At 30.4% G+C, this 22488-nt stretch overlaps 2 protein-coding genes and 1 long non-coding RNA gene across 9 annotated transcripts; 1 reads left to right on the top strand and 2 right to left on the bottom strand.

Annotated features, from left to right (window-relative positions):
- Positions 1-341: 341 nt before the first annotated feature.
- LOC116424374 (uncharacterized) lies at positions 342-19800 on the bottom strand. Of its 4 annotated transcripts, XM_076368956.1 has the most exons (8): positions 19649-19789; positions 18635-18808; positions 14793-18471; positions 14233-14581; positions 4354-4622; positions 4068-4238; positions 3841-3954; positions 359-3687 (listed from the first exon to the last, which is right to left on the bottom strand). In XM_076368956.1, the coding sequence occupies exons 3-8, from the start codon at positions 14839-14841 to the stop codon at positions 698-700; spliced, it is 3942 nt and encodes a 1313-aa protein (XP_076225071.1). In that variant the 5' UTR covers positions 14842-18471; positions 18635-18808; positions 19649-19789; the 3' UTR covers positions 359-697. The 4 variants fall into 4 exon arrangements, with proteins under 4 accessions (XP_076225073.1, XP_076225072.1, XP_076225071.1 ...); XM_076368957.1 differs by lacking the exon at positions 18635-18808 and having other exon boundaries at positions 358-3687; positions 4125-4238; positions 19649-19800; XM_076368955.1 differs by lacking the exon at positions 18635-18808 and having other exon boundaries at positions 19649-19800.
- On the bottom strand, positions 10627-13529 carry LOC143174688 (uncharacterized). Its single transcript, XR_012998898.1, has 3 exons — positions 13522-13529; positions 13240-13410; positions 10627-12683 (listed from the first exon to the last, which is right to left on the bottom strand). It is a non-coding gene; the product is annotated as an uncharacterized LOC143174688 (long non-coding RNA).
- On the top strand, positions 18832-22307 carry LOC116424199 (calcium and integrin-binding protein 1-like). Of its 4 annotated transcripts, XM_031970266.2 has the most exons (8): positions 18892-18953; positions 19170-19248; positions 19934-19964; positions 20237-20456; positions 20518-20552; positions 20774-21021; positions 21141-21339; positions 21416-22303. In XM_031970266.2, exons 4-8 carry the CDS (start codon positions 20406-20408, stop codon positions 21435-21437), a joined length of 555 nt encoding a protein of 184 aa, XP_031826126.1. In that variant the 5' UTR covers positions 18892-18953; positions 19170-19248; positions 19934-19964; positions 20237-20405; the 3' UTR covers positions 21438-22303. The 4 variants fall into 4 exon arrangements, with proteins under 4 accessions (XP_076225074.1, XP_031826126.1, XP_031826131.1 ...); XM_076368959.1 differs by having other exon boundaries at positions 18832-19248; positions 20345-20456; positions 21416-22307; XM_031970271.2 differs by lacking the exons at positions 18892-18953; positions 19170-19248 and having other exon boundaries at positions 19819-19964; positions 20345-20456; positions 21416-22307.
- The last annotated feature ends 181 nt before the right edge of the window (positions 22308-22488 follow it).

Genomic DNA, 22488 nt, shown 5'->3' on the forward strand with positions numbered 1-22488 from the left:
AAGTATATAATACGTGTTTTAAGAAACGAATCTGTTATTTATTTATTATTTTTACTAGAAAACTATTCAAGAATTATGATTTTAATATTATTGTACCAACAAATTTAATATTCATTGTAAAATATTACGCACAAAATTGCGAAATAATATTACGTTTTAAAGAAAATCTTCTCTTACATGTATACTCAATCATTGTATTTTTAATAAACTCTTTCATTTTGTATTGTCCAAACACACAATCAATAAAAGTTCAAATATTGTACATGAATAATAATTTATAGAAAGTATACGAAAAAAAGAAAAAAAAGTAAACATATTTTATTTTTCTTACAGATTTATTAAGATTAAAATTAGCAACTATTATCAGTGCTTTATATTTATAGAATTAGTTTACAATTCAATTATTTGTAATAAAATATAAAAATAACAGCAATTATCACAATGAAATCTATCAAGGGAATCTAAAGAACTCAAACAATCACATCCTTTTTTAAACTTTATGCTGGTTTGATGGTTTTTCATTAGTGAATTACCCAAGTTGCCTTATAACTATTAAACAATCAATAATGAAACGTATATAAAGTAAGTATTTAATATAATTTATTAAGAAATTTATATTCTCTAAATACATTAAATAAAGTGAAACACTTTGACGTGCATTTCTTTAAAGCATTGTTTGTCTGAATTACTGCAAGTATCAGGTTTTCCTACTTTTCGACACCTTACGAAGATTTTCTACAGAAAAATTTGTTGTGCTTCCATAGAAACTTACTGAATTAACGTGTTCTACACTTATTTTATTCTTCTTAATCATTAAATTACTCATTGAACGCGATGGAAATTCTTGTTTCTCAAACTGCGATTGTTTTCTTTTCTTCGACACCCTCAAATTTCCAGAAATATCCTCAGAAATACGTTTCACGCCCTTCCTCGATACTTCTGTCGTATTAGATCCCATTGCTTGATTCCTATATTCTTTCTCATACTTTATTCTTTTTGTGTTTACCCTGTCATCACCATTATTCTTTATACTATTATTTCTTCTTCTTTTATTATCTCCTTCGATTTTCGATATCTTCTCATTTTTGTTATCTCTTTCGAACATTTCAGGTAAATTTATATTTATGGATTTCTTTGATATACCTGTTTTTCGATTCGTAGTATCCGTGGATTTATTTATTACTGTTTCAATCTTTCTTTCTAGAATTTTATTCTGTTGTTCTTTTTTCATTACTTCCTCCTCAATTTCTTTTTGAATTTGCTCTTTCTCGTGTTCTTCAATCAGTTCACTTTCTTGAACTTCACTATTTTCATTATTATACAATTCTTGGTCACTCTCAATTTTCTGATCTTCTTCCTCCTCAGAAATATCATCATCATTCACTACAAAATCTGCAAGATCCGATCCATTATCATTAGGATCCGATGATTCAGTTTCTGATGCTCTGCACTCATCACCTGGCACGTCGTCATCCAAGAACTTGGATGGTTCTTCGCCATGCAAATTATATTCCCTTTCAATATCAGAATCTATACTTTTATCCGACTTACTAGAGTTACTTGAAGAATCACATAATGGTGTATCATGCGATTTATTAATTGATTTCGTTTTTTCCGAAGTTTTAGATTCACTGGATTCTTCAATTTCATTATTTATCATTTCGACAGACTTACAAAGAGACATTCGTTTCTTTAAAATATTGTCAGGTGATTTATTCTTATCTGTAGATAAATCAGTAAATAATTTATTTTGATCTTCCTCACTCATTGTTATTAAATCTTTGTTTTCTATTTTCTTTTCCATTGATGTATCATTGTGCAGAGTAGATTCTTCAGGACTTTCTTCTGCTGACGATTTTTGCACACACACATTCTCTGCATTTTCTGAATTAGTCGTTACATTTTCGTTATCATTAATTGTTTCTCGTTGTGTAGACTCTCGTAAAATTATTGCCCTTGAAGATTTAATTTCGTTCACCTTACACTGTCCCTCTGATACATCTATTTCCATTTTTTGTGCTTCTTCTGCTGACGATTTTTGCATACACACATTCTCTGCATTTTCTGAATTAGTCGTTACATTTTCGTTATCATTAATTGTTTCTCGTTGTGTAGACTCTCGTAAAATTATTGCCCTTGAAGATTTAATTTCGTTCATCTTACACTGTCCCTCTGATACATCTATTTCCATTTTTTGTGCTTCTTCTGCTGACGATTTTTGCATACACACATTCTCTGCATTTTCTGAATTAGTCGTTACATTTTCGTTATCATTAATTGTTTCTCGTTGTGTAGACTGTCGTAAAATTGTTGCCCTTGGAGATTTAATTTCGTTCATCTTACACTGTCCCTCTGATACATCTATTTCCATTTTTTGTACTTCCTGCGTATCTTTCTGTGCTTTTACTACAATGTCATTTAAACCGTAATTGAATGATTTCTTTGTTTCTTCTTCTTTGCTCATATCTTCTGTAGCCTGCCACGCTTCCTTATCAACTAAAACAATATCATATTCGTTCTCACTTTCGTCTTCCAATTTTTCTACTGATACCGTGTGCATAGAATTTTTATCGGAATTGTTCACCTTCCATTTATCAGCTAAAATATCTTCAGATAAATTTGTATCTATGTTAGAACCAGAATTATCATCTTTCATTTTTTCTCCACCCTTTTTATATGTTTCTTGAATTCCACTTTCATTAATCTTTTCTTTACATGACTTAGGATTGATCATACATTTTTCTTCAGAAGCTGAAGAATTATCCAACATAGACGTATCCTGAGTCACATCTTCTTCCAGAATTTCAGTAGATCCAACTGAAAAATCTGTAGCAGTGGAAGATTGAATATTTTTAATCACATTATTTGCTTCATCCTCCTCCTTATTAATAGATTCAAAATCTTCTGACTCCATATGAACATCTGAGGATTCTTTACATTTCTCTGTTACATATTCTTTAGAAGTCTGTTGAATTTCTGCTTCTGAAGATAAAATTGTATCAACATTCTTACCTTCCCTAACGGTTTCACTGTCTGAGCTAACCTCTTGTGTTGGTTCTGTAGTTTCGTTTTCTACACTATGAACCTTATCATTATCTGAATCACTTAAATTATCTGGACACTTCACAATTTGAATATTATCATCTAGACTTGAGCCATCGCACATTTCTATACCTGAAGCATTTTGATCTGCACTATCATTAAGTAGCGTTTCACCTAATGATTCTTCGCTTGTAATTACTAACTTTTGCATACTGTTAGGACTATCTGCCTCATTATCATTGTCTTTTAGTGATTTATTAGTGGACAAACTGCTCATAGTAATTTGCTTTGGACTTCTTAAGATTGCATTAGGAACTGTATCATCTTTAGTTTGAGCACTATTGATGATATTCACTGGTTGGTTTTCTTTATCACTAAGATGTCCATCTTCTTCCTTTACTGAATTATTTACTGAATTTTTAATTGCTAGTCCTGACTCCCTGATAGTATTTTCAGTGAAAATTTGACAACTTTCTTTTAATATACCCGTTACTAGTGGCACTGGTGATGTGATGGTATCTGTAGGCGCATCTTCCTTTGTGTCATCAGTATTTGGCACTGTAGTTTTATCAACAATAGGCATACTTATTTCAGTATCCTGATGTGCAGGAGAACTTTCCACAGAACTGTTGTGTACTTCCTTCGCTGTAATAAACATAAACACAAGTTAGTTATATAGTTCAATTTCCATAAGAGTACATCAGAATAATTTGAACTATATTTAATTTAATTTCATAATTATTTAATATGAACAGTAACTATTAATAAGATAGCAATATTTAAATAAGCTCAGATTACCACTTAAATCAGTTTCTGTTGCTTCTTTGGATGCATTTTCGGAGTTACAATTAAATGGATCCTTTGAACCAGACTCAGATTTATTAGTTTGGTCAATAGTTGGATTTTCCAAATCTGAAATTTAATATGGTATATAAATTATAAATTAGAATTGCTTTGTATCTAATAAATTATGTTAATAATTTAAATAAGTGCAATTAAATTGACTGTATAGAAGGATTATGTACTTGTTTCATTAATTTCTTTGACACTGGGTAACATTCGATCAAATGAGCTTAGATTACCACTTAAATCGGTTTCTGTTGCTTCTTTAGATGCATTTTTAGAACTGGAATGAAACAGATCCTTTGAAATGGACTCAGATTTATTAGTTTGGTCAACAGTTGGATTTTTCAAATCTGAAATTTAATATGGTATATATAAATTACAAATTAGAATTGCCTTGTATTCTTGTAAACTATGTTAATAATTTAAATAGTGCAATTATATTAACTTTATAGAAAGATTATGTACTTGTTTCATTAATTTCTTTGACACTGGGTAATATGTAATCCAATGTTACTACAGGTGTCCTTGTTTCTTCTAACATGGGTGTTTTCAAAGATAATATTAAATTTCGTTTTCTTGAATGTACAGGTGCGTTCACTGAACCACTATTATTTGTTTCTATAAGATTAGTTATTGTAGCTTCGGAGTCCACAGAATTAGCTCTTGTTCTATATGTGGGTCTTGTTGTTACTGGTGACAACATAGTTTCAGAGCCAGCCCTTGTAAATCGTTTACTGAAAATAAGCATGTTAAACAAGGGAATCATAACATGTTAGAATCACCATCATTACAAGTATGGTCAAATATTACATGTAAGAAATGTGCAACTTGTAATGCATGTTTTGTGAATGTAAAATTACTTAAATATAAGTTAGGAACAGATTCCAAACATTCTATACGAATTCTGTTATTATTAGACTGCGGATTTCTATGCAAATACATGTATTTTATACTGCACGTGTTTTGCTTATTTTAGATACTTTTATTCTGTCGCCAGTTTTACTTGTACAAATCTGTGAATTAGTACACTTCCATCTAATAACTATTGTATAATTAACTCAAATTATGCCTAAGAATTCCCTCGAAAACTTTCGGTGTGTAAACATTATCTTTAATTGTACAACAATATAAATATTTCAAGCTCAGTTTAATTCTATTATTCTCGGAGTTAGCTTTTATTATATACGTTAGCGCTTAACAGTTTATAAACGAAATGAAGAAATAAGTAAGAAATTCTGAATAAATCAAATGTAAATTTCATTATTCAAGGAGATGTTATTAAATGTTAAACATGTACTAAACAAATTCCTTGTGACAAAAAGTCACAACTAACTCAGCATGCAGTATAATAATACAGAAACAGACACAAACAGTCAACAATTAAATAAAAATCAATTTTATAGAAATCTATGTAAAGCGATGGTAGCTATAGAAATGTCCTGCCGATGTATGGATAAAACAATGTAATAAAATTTTCTTCGGAAATATACAGGCAAAACTGTACCTGACGAATCTACACTTGTAAAAAGAGTCTAACAGGATAAGGAGGTCTATCAGCGCTCGGATAAATTGTTATTGCTATTATTTGCTAATCATTGTCTCTCACCTGAAATATCATTCTGTAAAATTTCAAGTCCATAACCCTTTATTAAGGGTAAAAGTTAATAACAAAAATGAAACAAATACTACTGGTTACCACTATTTGCCTAATTTCTTTGGGGCTGTACGTTATTTATTAAGGGTGAAATAGATATTTTTCTCTTTTCACGGCGGTTTTATTCAAACGACCCCTTGAGTGGTCACTACCATAAAAATCACAAATAATATTCTATTACTTAACTTTTATATATAAAAATATTGGAAAGGTGGAGAGACTGGAACACAGTTAAAAAGAAATGCTACCTCATTATCCAGGCGTGTTCATTATGGACAGTCTTAGCAAAACAGAAAATTATAATTTTTCTTTTATTTATTGTGTGAATTTATTTTATTATCTATTATCAACAAATTATTAAATCTATCACTGTTGCTTCGTATATAATAAGCTATCAAAGCCTTCGGATACCAGGTACATTTTAGAGAATTCAACTGATTAACCAGTTAACAGTGGGATTTAGGTTTAAAAATCTCTCATTGTGCGCTCAATAAAGTCAAACAATGAAGTGCATACTCGCCAAACGTAATGCAAATGTACCTATAATATATTCTAACAAAAAACTAAAGCAAAACAGAGAAAAATTACATATGTATCTGAAAAAATAAGTAATCCATCAATAAAAAGATTAGTATCATTTCGAGTTTTAAGATGACGTGTATACTCGTCAAACGCAGTTAACTGGTCAATAGAACCTGTCACAACGCGACACTAGATAACTATAACAAATGCAGATATAAGCAGCTCCAAAGCAAACGGCCCTTCAACCCTCGACCTTTAGCAGGCCGGAATTTCTGGACATAGACATATCAAATGTGGAGAAAATTCTTTATTTTGGGGGACGACGTGTAAAGCTCCGGAGTTTGTGCTGGCATTGAGTCTTAGATTTACAACCACGCATCACCATGGCAGGCAGACAAGGGCTAAGTAAGTGAGTACTTACAACTGCGCATCCCCACACTGCAACCATGGACGTTAACGTAGACAACTAATAAAATTCCATCTTTTTCCTGAAAACTATCCACTTTAATGCCACTAACGCATTAGAAAAACGCCGAGACCAGCTAAGCAAAAGTCATTATGCGAACACATTCTGCTAGATACATTAAGGTCTCTAAGTACATAGTTCTTACAAAGTGACACTTGTTAGTGAATCACTTCTGTCTCCCTAACGTTCTAACAGTCTCCATCGCTATTAATTTCGTGTTAGAGGTGGACAAACAAGAACGATCGATGGAACACGTTGTCGTGAATATTGTCCACGCCACAACAGAGCCTTCTGCAGTTGTGGGCCACATGCCTTGTAATTTCAATGCTGAAGAATTTTCCAAATTCGTGTGTCTTCAAAAACTTAGCGCGCTTTATTACTTTATTATTTATTGATCCCCATCAGTTTACAAGTAAATACCTATCAATTATCTTGTTAAAACAGTAGCTCAAATGTTGAATATTTAATCCTTAATAGTCCAGTAATGTTCGACGGATACATTTTTAAATGTATTTATTTATATAAATTGTTTCTTTGAATGAGTTATAATATTTATAATTTGTATAATTTTTTCCACGGTAAATTAGAACACTATTTACGCGGTAGTTTTTATGCGCGAACTTAGTTTACATAATCTGAATTAGTAACACCGAATAAAATGTACTTTTATTTTCTGAAATGTCATTTTTATTTATTTTGTCTGGTAAAACTTATACCAGCTTTTCTTGCCAATATCTTGTTTTCTCTTATGCCGACAGATTCTATTTCCACGATTTTCATTCGCGTAAAACGAAGCAATGTGAAACGGATTTTCGCCTAAATCGAGGGTCAGGTGTAATATTGAGAATCTATCTGTTGGACAGTGTTGGTCAGTTACGGTGCGAAAGTATACTGGGGTTGTTACGAATTAAAAGAAAATAATAATATTATAAAAATAAAGCTTTGTCTAAGATGTAATTGTAATAGCTATACAGGTATAGAAATATATACGTGTGACTGTGCGAATGGTAACCGGACAGTGGGATGTTATTCCCACGCTGCAGCGATTGTATATTATTTGTCACATGGGTGTTACACGGCAAAAGTTATTGGGCCATCCAAAATACTGACACATTCATTTGAATCAACATATACAATAACAGTCATCGATGAAAATGGAGACAAAGATTGATCTAACATCTTTTAATCTTTTATATTACCCTTGTTATTATTTATTTTAATTCTATTATATTTTTAATTTCAATCATTACTTTAATTTTCTCTTCAGTTATATTTAGATTTTATATCTATTTACGCAGTTTATTTTGTTAAGTCAACCTTCATCATATAGTTATTACAATAAATATTTATTTTTGTAAATGTCACATCTTACCCCACTAAATACCTTATATGTTCATAATAACTGTTATTATTATTATTGTTACTATTATTATCGATATCACGTCCATCATAACATTCCTGCGTCCATTTGAAAACGTATTCTTCATCACCTCTATCTCAAGACGATTATTTATACTGAAATGTCCCGTTAGCATTATAACTGCGTTTACTTATAAACCTAACTCTATATATAGCTAGGAAATAAAACAATAGTAGTAATCACTGAAGAGGTTGTTTAAAACAACCATTCCAAAAAGTAAAAAATATCTTTTCTGCCCGTAATAAGTGACTTACAGTTCCATAAAAAAAATAATTGAGCAAGTAGGGATAATTAGAAGCGTTCTTTTTCATTTGTGGATCATTCGAATATCTTTAATAGTAATCGAAAAAATAATAATACAGTTTTCGAAATGGTACCAGAATGATGTTTCAAGAGAGGGGCAAGATTTAGCAAAAAAATATCTTGAAAACCATCGCATCGAAAAACTGGAGAGCCAAATCAAGTACTAATCGAACTCTATAAAACTTAACTATGGAGCAACTGTATAGAAGGACGCATTTAAGATCAAATCACGTATACAGAATGGTGAAGCATATTGTAAGAGTCTAGCTATTTCAATTTTATGCGAGGCTTACATGAAAAATTTCATTTCTGTAGTTTAAAAACGTCTGGATATTGCTTTAAAAAATATAGAATAGAAACCAAAAGGTTTTATTTAAGAATTGTGATGTACATTTTGTAGGACGTTTCGAGGTCATGTCACGGTTAAATACCTCCCGCGTAAGATTTATTTGATACATTTGTTCGTATCACTGATACTTTTAGAGATACTTCAGTGTTCTTGATTCAGTTCCCACACATTTTTTTTAAACTAAACCTATTTTTATTTCGGAAACTACTTTTGAGTTTTGGACCCATGTTCACTGAGGTTTTCTTACTCAATTTAGTCAGTTGTACACACCCTATCATTTATGCGCAATAATTTTGTTACACCATGTATGTAGTATTTTACACCCAATAACTTTTGTTTAACATATTTGTTCGTATCACTGATATTTTTTAGATAATTCAGTGATCCCAATTCGACACCGATCTCGACCCATGATAGGGTTTTTTTACTTAATTTAGTGAGTTGTAGACGCCTTATCATTTATGAGTAACAATTTCCAAACACCCTGTGTTTGTTTGGAAATTGGGTATGAATGTTTGGAAATTGTTGCTGTATGTATATAATGTAATATTATGTAATATTATACCGTTTTCATTAGATGTTTTTCTTTTTAAGGAATTCACAAATAATTTATTCATTTCATCATTATTTCTTCCTTTAACTGAAAAAAGAAACAAGCTACAAAATGGTTCAAATATTTGTTTAACTACCTGTATTTATATTACACTTTTCTCAGTTTTGGAGATACTTATGAAAAGGGACCTTTTATCGCATTTGCAGGACAAATACTCTATAGTGCGCCGTGTACACAGAATTTTCACACTGACTTCAGTTCTACGGAGGCGTTATTAGACCTTCGGCGTCAGAGTAATAGGAAAATGCATCACGTTCTTTATTTCAGTAGAAAGACCACCGAGATCGAAAGCTGGTCCCACAGTTACGAGCTGGAATTGATGGCGATAATATATGCACTGGATAGGTTTCCAAAGAAGATAGGTCTCCAAAGAATACTACTCACGATAGTAACTGACTACAACTTCATAAAACTCGTACTGAATAAAAAAGATATAAATTCGCGTATTGGTCGATCGACATTGTCATTGCAAAATTACAACTAAAAGATTGAGACATTACAATTAAAAGAATGAAATCGGATGATGCATATTGATGTTCTTAGCCACGTGGTAATGGTGATCGAGCCTTTGTTATTCGACCAAATACTCATATATAAGCAACTAAAATATCCTGAAATTTTGAAATTGCACCGTGAACTTGAAATACAAAAAAGAAAGCACTTCAAATTACGTAATGGTCTGTTATATCGTAAACTCCGTGGCGGGCTACTATTTTACGACCCCGAAACAACGGTCGCAAACGTCATTCATGACGAAGTAGGACACGTAGGAATAGGAGAAACCGTCGATCTAATCACTCAGGTATATTGGTTGCCAAATATTAACACGTAGAGTGCTACGTCAGTCCCTAGGGACTGACAGTGAATTTTCTGTTTAAGCGGCGTCAGTCCCTGGGGACTGACAGTAGACTTTTCGTTTGGGCAGCGTGGATTCTAGGGACTGACAGCGAACTTCTCGTTTGGTCGACATCGGTGCATGAGACCAGCATTTTAAAGGGTTAAATTATTAATGACAATTAAAAAATTTATGTTAAAATTTAGTGTACTGCCGTGGCTTTTTCAGACTGATCGTTTCTTGGTGTTCGCACTTTTGTCTCTCTGGCATTCCCCACCCCATTATCTTATGTTTATACATTGTATACATGTGCATTGCCTGCACCATTGTCACAATGCAAACGACAAAAGAAACAGTGAAAAAAAGGAATCGTCTGTTGCGCTGTGTCGCGCGGTCTAGTTTAGCGTTCGGCATCAAATGCTCACGCGCTGCCGCCTGAGCGGAAAGTATAGCAAAATCGGCGCCGCACTCAACGTGTTAAGCAGCGATAAATGATTACATAGATAATTACCTTAAATGTTTAAGTTACAACGTATCGTCAGGAAAAAAAGAAGGACAGTTACACTCAATTGATAAAGCTACCGAATCCCTCCAAACCATTCATATTGACCATTTGGGGCCATTAGAAAAAAAGTGTAAGGGCAATAAATATATCTTAGTGAATGTCGACGCTTTTACCAAATTAATGGTGCTATACGCGATGAAAGGTACGAAAGTTAAAGAGACTGAGAAAAAATTGTAACTTTATCTGTAACACTTCGGACTCCCCAAACGCATAATTTTAGACCGTGAAACTAACTTTACGCCATCAAAGTTCCAAGCATTAATGAATGAACACGACATTTAACGTGTAAAGGTTTTAACTGTAACTTCGAAGGTTGAACGGTCAGGCGAAACAAATTAACCGTTTTCTTCGCCCGATTTGAGCAGAACTGTCAAACGAGGGACACTAAATTTTGAGACACATCGTCGCAAAGACGAATATTAATCTCAAGTTGTTGCTCAAGTTTTAAGGACTATACGTTGCATCGCAATGACTGTTATGTGATCGGAAACATCCGAGGATTCCAAGTGAATACACAACCATTTTCCGGAATTTTCGAACCTAAGCAAATGAATCCATGGATAAGAGGAAAGCGAGAGCGGAGAAGTCGGGACGACCATAGTATCAAAATGGCTGAACTGAAGATGTCTAAATGTCTAGAGTACTTAGGATAAACCATGACGAATAGAATCACGGGGCGAAACGAATAAAAATAAGAATATTGGTCATATTTATTACGTTGTTATAGGAATCAGCATGTTGACTGTCGATATTACTTCATACACTTTCCCTACAATTAATCTAATACATCTTCAATTGTTTCAAACCGTTGTTTGTCACCAACATGCGTTAGAATCGAAGTAAACGCGTGCGAACGCGACGAATTTGTGGCTAGTCTAAAATACGTTGGAATTTCACACTTAAAATGGCAAGTTAAGCTTAGAAACTCAAATGTGTTCATTATTATTAGTCTCTAAGATATCTAAATTCAGTATTTAATGTACCTTAGATTATTATATTTTATTTTGTTCATATATCGTATCCACTTTGAAACCTTTCGAAACAGGGCTATTCGAATTAAATCGCGTGGGGCGAATCGGATTTCTGCTTTCCCTCAGTTTTTCATGTCCATGGTTATAAATATTATAATTATTTATATATATAGAGGTACAGAAAGGCACAAATCAGAGATCACGGAGCCCAGAAACAATAAAAGACACAATAATAAGATTCTCCGTGAAAAACAACAAAAGAAGTTAAAGATTAGGCCAACGAAGGACACTATAAAAATAAGAGTCAAGACCAATAAGGGCAGATGAATTAATAACATAAATATAAGATCTTCCAGAGAATAATACTGTATTTATTGCAATGGTGCGATCGCGCTTCTCCGTTACACAGTGACACCCTACTGGTTCGTAGAATGAAATTAAGTTTATTTATTTGTTTTCCTTCTAATTGTTTATTTTTATTTTTGTTAGTACCTGCTTAGAAATGGAAAAATGGAACAATTTTTACAATTTTCTTATATAAAAACAGAAAAGAGTAATTCAGTTTCTGAACTGAAACAAAAGAAGATCATGCTGCTTGACACTTTCCGACCGAATTTTTGGAAAGACCCGTGGCACTTAAACGGTTAAAAAGACTATTAAATCATATGAGCCATTCTAACATATTCGAATGTGAAACACTTGTCAAATTAAACTGTAGCAACTAGCAGTGCGTCAGAAGAGAAACTTTCAGCGTACAAGGGTTCAGTAAGATTTATGGTATTCGCGACATAAGACTCTATTTTTGAGAAAGTGTCCTTAGCATTTTTAGACATTTGGCGGACAGACTACTTCACGTAGTTTTCCTACGACAATCTCAATAGTGCAAGGGCTTGCAGTTTCAAATGTCCAAGCAACGTGCGCTCTGGTTTTCGTTAGTCGGTGAAAGTTCGGTCCCGGTCACATGAGCCCAAGGCTACACATCGCACTTATATTATATAGACCAAGAAAACACTACGCTGCATCACCAAAATTATCTCTAAGTTTGACAACTGCTTCCACTCTTCCAGCATGAAAAGGCGTAAAAAGTTGGTGACCGTCTGCAAAATTTCCCGATTGGTGAAAATCAGTTTCAGTGAAGCTAAAGCTTTTTGTTTAAGGGAAATTCCCTTTATAAGGGAGCGAGCGAAGACAACACCGGCCGTAAGTAAGAATACACACAGTATACGCCGTTCGTTTGTATACGCGGAAAATAAAAACTCTCTTGCAACCTGATTCTAAACATTCATTTGGACACCCACCCCAGTGACATACGTCCCTTCAAAAAAATTATTAATGAAAAAAATGAAAGTAATGTTTTATGTGTCATTCTCATATTAGCGTTCAAAGTGTGTACTTGGTAATTTATTCTATAATGTATAATTAATTATATATTTTATATATATTTATATATATATAATTATATATTTATATTTATATTTATATATATATATATATATATATATATATATATATATATATATATATATATATATATACAGGGTGTTCAGAAATTATGCCGCACAAATGAAAGAATGAGAATGAGAATTGAGAACAGCGAATTATCTCGAAAAATGTCAATGATACAAACAAATTTGTTAGACAAAAGTTACAAACCCTGATATGTCCAGCAAAGGTAACGTTATAATTCTTAAATAGAACTCTATAAGTTCTATTCCATATTTTTGAAGCTGACATTCAGACATTTTCAAACCACTAGAAATTAAATCTTTCACGTAAGCCATTATCAAGATATCAGCATCCAAAATGGCTGGTTCGTCGGTAGTGCTAGTCGAACACAAACACCGAATAAAATGTAGTTTTGTCTTCTAAAATGTCATTATTATTATTTCTTTTGTTTAGCTATGTGAAATAGATATGTATTTCAAAAACTTGTACCAGCTTTTCTTCCCAATATTTTGTTTTCTTTTGTACCAACAGACTCTACGCGATTTTCATTCGCGTAAAACGAATCCACGTGAAACGGACTTTCGCGTAAATCGAGGCTGCGTGCGTGCGTGCGTGCGTGCGTGCGTGTGTATGTGTGTTTTGTTTATAAATCAATGTCTTATGATAAACTATATCAATTTACAGTAGAAAACCCTGAAAAAACAACTTTTATATACTATAATGCAAATTATGACTAATAAAGTTGTATGGTAAAATTATTGATACACATACACCCTACGTAGTATTAACATATTTTCTACATATTGCTTACATATCTGGATATATTTTTACTGGATACAAATCTGCAGTCTACTTATCATTCTTAGACCTTCCGATGACACTCAGATATGAGGACAGATTACAACCTATATCTGCATATCTTTATATGATTTTAGCAAAGTAAATCCAAATACACTAACAATAAATTCCAAATATGAAAAGTATGTTAACTGAAAACACGCATGCACAGTGTTTTCGAATAATTTAAAAATATAGTTGAATAATTTCACATTGAATGTTTGACACACACTTCGTTAATATAATTATTTAATAATCTTATTTGTAATGGTACTTATAACTTTTAAAGAACTGGTGTCTTATAATAGATATTTATTATTTGAAAAGTAATTATGATAGTCAGTCATTAACTATTCTACGTACCTAGTTTGAAAATCAGTCTTATTTAATTCTTCATTATCAAAAATGTTTCTATTTCTCTTTCCTGAAGTAACAATAGCAGTTTCTGTATCTGACATGTCAATTGTATCTGACATAACTGAATTTCTTCTAGAACGTAAAGTTTTATTCTTCTCGGTCATAGTAGAATTATCTGCAAAATCTATTTGACGTCTGGTATTTTTTGTTGTGTGAGTACTGCTAATGTTACCAACATCTTCTACAGATGTTTCAGGTGGTGATTTATTTTGTTTAATAAGAGATTTCACTCGAGAACTACGACGTATTGGGGATTGTGCAGTTTTTGAGCTGATGATATTTTGAATCCTACGACCTGTAAATTCAGAAGGAATATATAAAGAAAACGGAGAAAATGCATTCAGTTTTTAAAGAAAATACTTTACAAAGATAAAAGAAACAAATTCTCGCAATGTCATACGAATTAATACCGATTAGGTATTATTCAATGCCGAGTCGATCGTTATATTTGATAGTTAGATGAACCGCGTGCGCACATATAAATAAAAAAATGAAAAAGTACAAACCTGTTTTTACGTTCACATCCTCGTTTGTATTTTTTTTAGAATGTGACATTTTAGTTTTCGTTAAAATTATTTATTAAACACTGATAAACACATAAAAAAGAATAAAACTAATAGATACTCTGAACATAAACACGTGCCAACGTTCAAATTCGCACTATACAGTTTGAAACCTTGGTTATCCGTAGGCAGAGCTATGAGCAAAACTGCGAACAATTATCTGCAGAGTGGGGAGACAGAACTTGTGTTAGTAAATAAACGAGGTTAATTTCGCGCGTTTAACCGCGCATAGTCAGGCGGTCTGATGTGATATATTGTAAATTTGATTTTTTTCCTAGATTCCTAAAATCGTTCAATCTTTGTAAAAAAGTTCATTGTAAACGAAATTTTAATGAATTGGTTACAAACTTTTTCTATCCGATTAGAGAGTAAGAAGTGGATCATTTTTAAGCTTTAAAAAAAAACTTAAAATAATAATGAAATAAACATAAAAAGAAAAGTTATATCACTTATACAAAAAGAGTAATCTTTTTGCTTCAAAATAATTCCATGCAAAAGGTGTTTGGTTAAAGATGAACGAAATTATCAACAATGAAAGGATGATGCATTTGAGTATTCTAATGTTAGGGATTACTGAAATAAAACTATTTCAATAACAATAATAAATAAATCATTTCAAAAACCAAATCATTCATTATTCGTGTGGGGAACGTTATCATACGTAGTACTGGATATAACTTATTCGAAAAAACGAATAAATTCAACGTATTTATTATTTGTGAATGGCGAATATATTAATTATTCGTTATTCACAAATGATAATTATATTGAATTTATTTGTCATTTTTTATTTATTTTAAATAACTTTTGGCTAACACTATCTATAGTACGTGTAAATGTATACATATGAGTGGAACGTGCTTTGAAGCTCATTATTCTGTCTATAAAACGATATTTATGATAATAATAATTGTAGAAAGTCGAAACCGTTAAAAGAAATCGACGGTTAAACCGTCCTCAAAACGGTTTTCATTTTTGGTTAATAGCTCTCCTGCCTGTTCGTCGGTGGTAAAGATGAGCATCACCTAATCGTAAACACTCAGAGAAAGAAAGAGAGCGAGAGAAAGAAAGAAAGTTGACTACAGAGAAGCTTTGTAAAATTTTGTTAATATTAAATAAAATTCTATTTCGATTACTAAGGTTTTGACTCCCCCAATAATTATCCTACAATAATAAATTTCTAAAACTTTTGTAGGTGTAAATAGTAAGAAGTTAATTGAAGATGGTAATTTTTTAATAAACAGAAGTTTATAAGATTTTTCAATAATTGGATTGATAACATCTTTTCTTTCTTTTGGACATTTGATATTTCTTGTATATCGAGTCTTCTTTATTATTTATAATATGTAAAAATATATGATACATATTTATTTGTTTTATATTGCTTTTTGCATTGTATAATGTTAATCACTCCAGTTCTTTCATCATGGTTTTAATTGAGTGTGAAATACAGATTACTAAAACACACTTTTAAGGGAAAATACTTTGATTATATTGAAAAAGAAAATTTGTCTTAAATAATAAACATTTAACATTATATCGTATAATTAAATAATCGAGACATCATTGAAATAAGTTTGCTATGTTTGTTCACTTTATGGAATAATGAAAATGATCAACACTTGAAAGTAATTACAATTATACTAAAATAGAATTTATGGATGTATAACAAGTGAATGAGAACTTAATATATTTATGACATATAGTGGTAAAAATAATCCACCAAATGATGTCTCTTTCTTGAATTTAAAAGAAGTATCCATGAAAAATTTTGTTACACAAATACAAATTCAATATAATTAGTTTAACTTGACTATACTTTTGTAAAAAATGTTCTATTTTCATTGCAGCATGAAATTGTTATTTGTGAAAACCTAACAAAAATAAAATTTATAATTACTGATAACATCTCGTTATACAAACTAAATATATATTTAAATAATGATTTATTACCAACTTCTTTTTTCACTAAAAGCTCTTTGCTTCAATAAGGACATTCAATAATTTGATAAACGCTGAGGTGAATTTCTGTGGAATGTTTTTTCTCCAAACAACGCTACTTCTGAAGTATTTTTATTTTTCTTTAATTTCTGAAAACCCTCAACATAAAAATTAATTGTACTACCATACAAACTTAATGGAGTAATCTCTTCATACAGAATTAATTTATTCTTTTAACTGTTAAATCAAGCATTGAACGTGATAGAAGTTCTTCTTCTTCATGCATTAATAGTTTTCTTCTTTTTAGTATTTTCAAAATACAATCGGTAGCTTCCTCAGAACGACGTTTTACACCTTTTTTCAATTCCTCTATCCTATTGAAATCTCTTGTCTGAATTCTATATTTTCTTCGATTCCGCATTATTTTTCCTTTTATCATTCTGTCACCATTATTCTTTTTTATGTCTTTTTCCATTTTTTTAGTAGGTGTCATAATTTATAATTTTTTTTCTATTTTTCAGAACATGAGATAAGTCCAAGTTCACAAATTTTTTCGATTTTCCTTTTTCCATAATTGAAGTATCTAAAGATTTATTTAAGATGGATTTAATATTTTCTCTGGAAACCTTATTCTGCTGTCCTCTTTTCATTACTTTCCGCTGAATATGTTTTGGATTCTGCATTTTTTCATACTGCTCATCTTGTTCAGTCTTTTCATCTTTGGTATTTTGATTATCATAACAATTCTTCATTACTCTCACTTTTTTGTCCTTTCTCTTCAAGAATATCATCATCATTCACTACAGAATCTGCAAGATCCGATCCATTATCATTAGGATCTGAGAATTCAGTTTCTGATGTTCTGCACTCATCACCTGGCATGTTAGCATCCGAAAACTTAGATAGTCCTTCACCATGCAAATTATATTCCCTTTCAATATCAGAGTCTATAATTTTATCTGACTTACTAGAGCTACTTGAATCACATAATAGTGAACCATGTGATTTATTAATTGATTTCGTTTTTTCCGAAGTTTCAGATTCACTGGATTCTTTAATTTCATTATTTATTTTTTTAACAGACTTGTCAAGTGATTCTCGATTCTTTAATGAATTGACTGTTTTTGAATTTTTATTTTTGATTAAAATATTATTTTGGAGGTCAAATTTTTCCGCAAGTTCTTTTGCTCCTGTTTTTTGCATACACACATTTTTTATTTCTCCTACATTTGTTTTTACATGCTTTTCTAATTTTTGAGATTCATCTTCTGAGTCAATTATTACATTTTCATTTTGCTCAATTCCTTCTTGTTGCATAGATTGTCCTGCAATCTTTGTCTTTGAAGCTTTATATTCATTTTCCTTACAATGATAGTGTCATCTGAATCATAATCAAATGATTCCTTTTCTTTTTCATTTTTCATATTTTCTACACCCTGCCATGCTTCTTTATCAACCAAAAGAAGATCACATTCATTCTCACTTTCATCTTCCAACTTTTTTTCATTTTTATGTCATTTTTATTCATATTTGAATCAGAATTATCATCTATATCCACTTTTTCTTTGTGTTTTTTATGTGTTTCTGGAATTTCATGTTTCTTCATTGCTTCATTACACGATATGGTATTGTGTACAAATATTTTTTTCTTCAGGAACTTTAGTAGACTTGGCCGATGAGTCTGTAATAATAGGAGACTATTTTTAATTACTTTATCCCTCTTTCTAAATCATTGGTAGTAGTTTTATTTGCTGAAGTGATAGACGATATAGATTCTTTTTTAAAATACATGTTGAATGACTTGGATGAAAATGTATGATAATTCTCTATATAAAGTAACATACCAAATGCAAAAGCAACAGTAATTTAAATTAATTGATACAGGTCTCTAATATACAACTTGTTTCTTATAACTGAGATTAAATTAGCATTTGCTACAATGTTATTTTCTATTTTTGTTCAATTTGTCTTTAGTATAAATTGCACAACTTTTCAAGGTAGACAACATGTTTTCCAATCTGCAAAAAGTATAGTCTATGAGTTAAGAAATTAATCTATGCATTATTCAAAATATAAATGAAATATTTCTAAAATTCTTCTAATGTGTTCTTAATATTACAAACATAATAAAAGCTATAAACTGTTCCCAATTACAAAATGTTTGTAAGTTAAAAGAAATAAAATGTTAAAAGTGAAATACTGAAAGTATATGTAATTAAAATAATATTATAATTTTTATCCATGTATAACCATGTTCGATTTTATGAAATTTGTATTGTTTCATTAAGTCAATTATGCATAGTAAGGGACACATGAGTCTGTTAAAATAATTAAATAATTTTCAAATCTCATTGATGTATATAAAAAAACGCATTTCAGACATGAGAAAACCTATGCTTTGGACTCATTTGCTATGGCCCATAATAGATGTACCCACATAATTCTGTTAAACTTTGTGGTAAATATGACTTTTATAACACATTACAAAAGTATTTGTAGCTAACAGGATTAATAAGTATTACAACTAAAAGCTTAATGTTGCTAATATTTTTAAGTATTTATGTCACAAATTTGATATATTATCATATGATAAATACAGTCGGTTTTCATATAATTAGGACTTTGTATGTCTATGCTGCTTCCAAAATTATAAAAAAGTATAAATATAAAATCATTAAATTTATGCTCTCTACAATTACAATTACAAGGTTTCCAGCAATACGAATTTGTTTAATCATGTGTACGTTTAACTACACATAAATAATAGGAAGATGAATATTTAAACAAAATTCAAGTAAAAATAAAGGCGCATATCAAATATTATTATTAAAATAAGAAAATAACATGAACAAACGTACCATCATGACAAGTGGAAACGGATGTTTATACACCCGGACAGGTGACTTATATTGTTGAATCATACAGAATATATTCCTCGTACATGTGCGTTTTATCGTATTCAGTGTTCGTGTCATTACACTTAGAGACGTTAAGTGAATATTTTAACACGAAATTCATTAAGGTTACGTGAATTCTTGAATAAAACTTCGTATAATTGGTTTTATGCAGTGTACTATGCACTAATTTAGAATTTTACTTAAATGTCGTCTATTAAACTGTTTATAAATATTATCTTCTTATAGATACTGTTACAGGACAAGATAAAGATAAAATGTAAGCGCGCCTTTAATAAAATTTCTTCGATTATTGCATGCATATAATATAAAAAAATAATTAAGAACTACAATTAATATCATTATAAGTGCCTTTTTGAGCATATATTTCTTTCTTTCCTACTATAGTAAAAATTGTTTTTGCATATAAAATAGTTATATTTATTATTCGAAAATTATTTACATTTTTATACATATTTCTACGTAATTCTTTATACGTAAATTATAACAAGCAAAAAGAATACCAATAAATATTTATAAACTTGTTCACAGATGTTATCTGAATTTTATCTTTAGATAGTAGATACATCTGACATTATCGATTTCTTCAAGCGCGAAACCAAGAATATCGTTTATGATATAAATGTTATATTTTTAAAGAAAATATCATGGTGTCATAAAATAATTTCAAAATTGTGAAATAATACTGAGAGTAACAAAGATGGGTATAGGTAAAAGTCAATTTACTGAAGAGGAACTCCAAGATTATCAGGTATTTAATACAATTGTAAATATTTTATATGAATTTTATTTAAAATTCTTTAACGTTACAGGATTTGACCTATTTCACAAAGAAAGAAGTTTTGCAGTGAGTACCTTTGCGTATTTCTAATTTTTAATATGTAAATAATGTATTTGAAATAGAAATATTATGTTTCATGTAATTTTTATTTCATCTTTTATTGGATATAGATACTTTTATAATTTTATATAAAGAGGATAAAGGAATCAGAAACGAACCAAAAAATAGAATGATTTTAATATTATATTAAGTAGCATTACTACAAAAATGAATTTTATTTGACATAGTGCACATCATAAGTTTAAGGCCCTTGCTCCAGAAAAAGTTGGCCACAATAGAAATGCCAAACTTCCAATGTCAAAAATCTTACAGTATCCTGAATTAAAAGTAAATCCTTTTGGCGATAGGATTTGCAAAGTTTTTAGTTCTAGTCAAGATGGAGATTGTACCTTTGAAGATTTTTTGGATATGATGTCAGTATTTAGTGATGCAGCTCCAAAAGCAGTTAAAGCAGAACATGCATTTAGAATATTTGGTAATGCTTAGTACTTAGCTGTATAATGTGTAATTAACTCCTTGAATTGAAATAACAAACCTCACTCGCATGTATTCTCAGTATGAAACAGTTATTCATATAATATATATTATATATAGATTTTGATGGTGATGACATGCTTGGTATTGGAGATTTGAGACAAGTAGTAGATAGACTTACTGCTCCTCAAAGATTAAATGAAACAGATATGCAACAAGTTCTTCAATCCATACTTGATGAAGCCGATTTGGATGATGATGGTGCATTAAGTTTTGCAGAATTTGAGCATATTATAGAAAAAAGCAACGACTTTTCCAAGTAAAAATTTCAATTTCAGTATAATTTTATATGATTTAATATTACAATAAAATATCATACGTGTTTATGTTTTCAGGAGTTTTTGTATACCTTTGTAAAATGTAAAAACTATAAAACAATGATTCAAATGAGACTGAACTAACATTAATATAACTATTAGTATAAAAACATTTTAATATGACAATGGGCCTAATCATTTTTACTAGATGAAAAATGGTAAACTTGAAAATTTAGGATGCACATGCCATTGACTTTTCAAGGCCTATGAATAACAGAAACTGTAACTTGGTTTTCCTTATTTTAAAGATACATAATTTTATAAAATGTACCTAAATGTGTTAAGTAGACGAATTTAATTAGAATATGTAACAAATCTGTTGAGTCTAACATGTATTTTTATTATTGTAATGTTATTATACCAAAGTGTTTTGTCTATCTTATACAACTTATTTAAAATGTTATTATTTTTTATCACTTGTTGACAAAATATACTAAGCACGAAATTAAATATCTTTTTTTTTTTAATAAAAATAATTTCAATTAGAATAGTGTAAACCTAGTGAAATCCTTATTGAATTTGATGGTATATTAAATAAAATTTATATTGTAATTTAAGTTAACTATAAGTACTAAATTTTAAGTGAAGGGACTAATGAGAAAATAAGAAATTACAAAAATTCCATGATCTGACAGGGTTTGTAGTGTCATTATAAATATGGTGATGAATGAATTTGTTAAATTATTACATAGCGTTTTCACTATACTAAGAAGAAGAATCAGAAAGTCAATTGAACAATTCTTATTGTGTAAAAGATGTACTTTTCTTTATTGTAATTATAAGGTTATAGTTCTTAATTAAAAAGGGATAAAGAGGTTTTGTGTATCTTGCAATAATAACACTGTGTAACAAATTTTAACCTATGTTGCTTTTTGCAATAACCACTAGGTGATTCTTATAAAGTTCCTTACCCTAAATACGAATCCGAAAACCAAATTGCTGGGTCACGTCCAGTTTTCGAAAAAACTGGGCTTTTGTAAAAACGGTCGAATTTTTCAGAGAACCAAGTATTACGTGAAAACTAAAAACGATAGGCAGTTAAAATTTGTCGCAGAAAATAAAGGAGACTTTCTCGAACACGTAGCTATCAA

This window comes from Nomia melanderi, chromosome 7, assembly GCF_051020985.1.
Source record: "Nomia melanderi isolate GNS246 chromosome 7, iyNomMela1, whole genome shotgun sequence".
NCBI classification, from domain to species: domain Eukaryota; kingdom Metazoa; phylum Arthropoda; class Insecta; order Hymenoptera; family Halictidae; genus Nomia; species Nomia melanderi.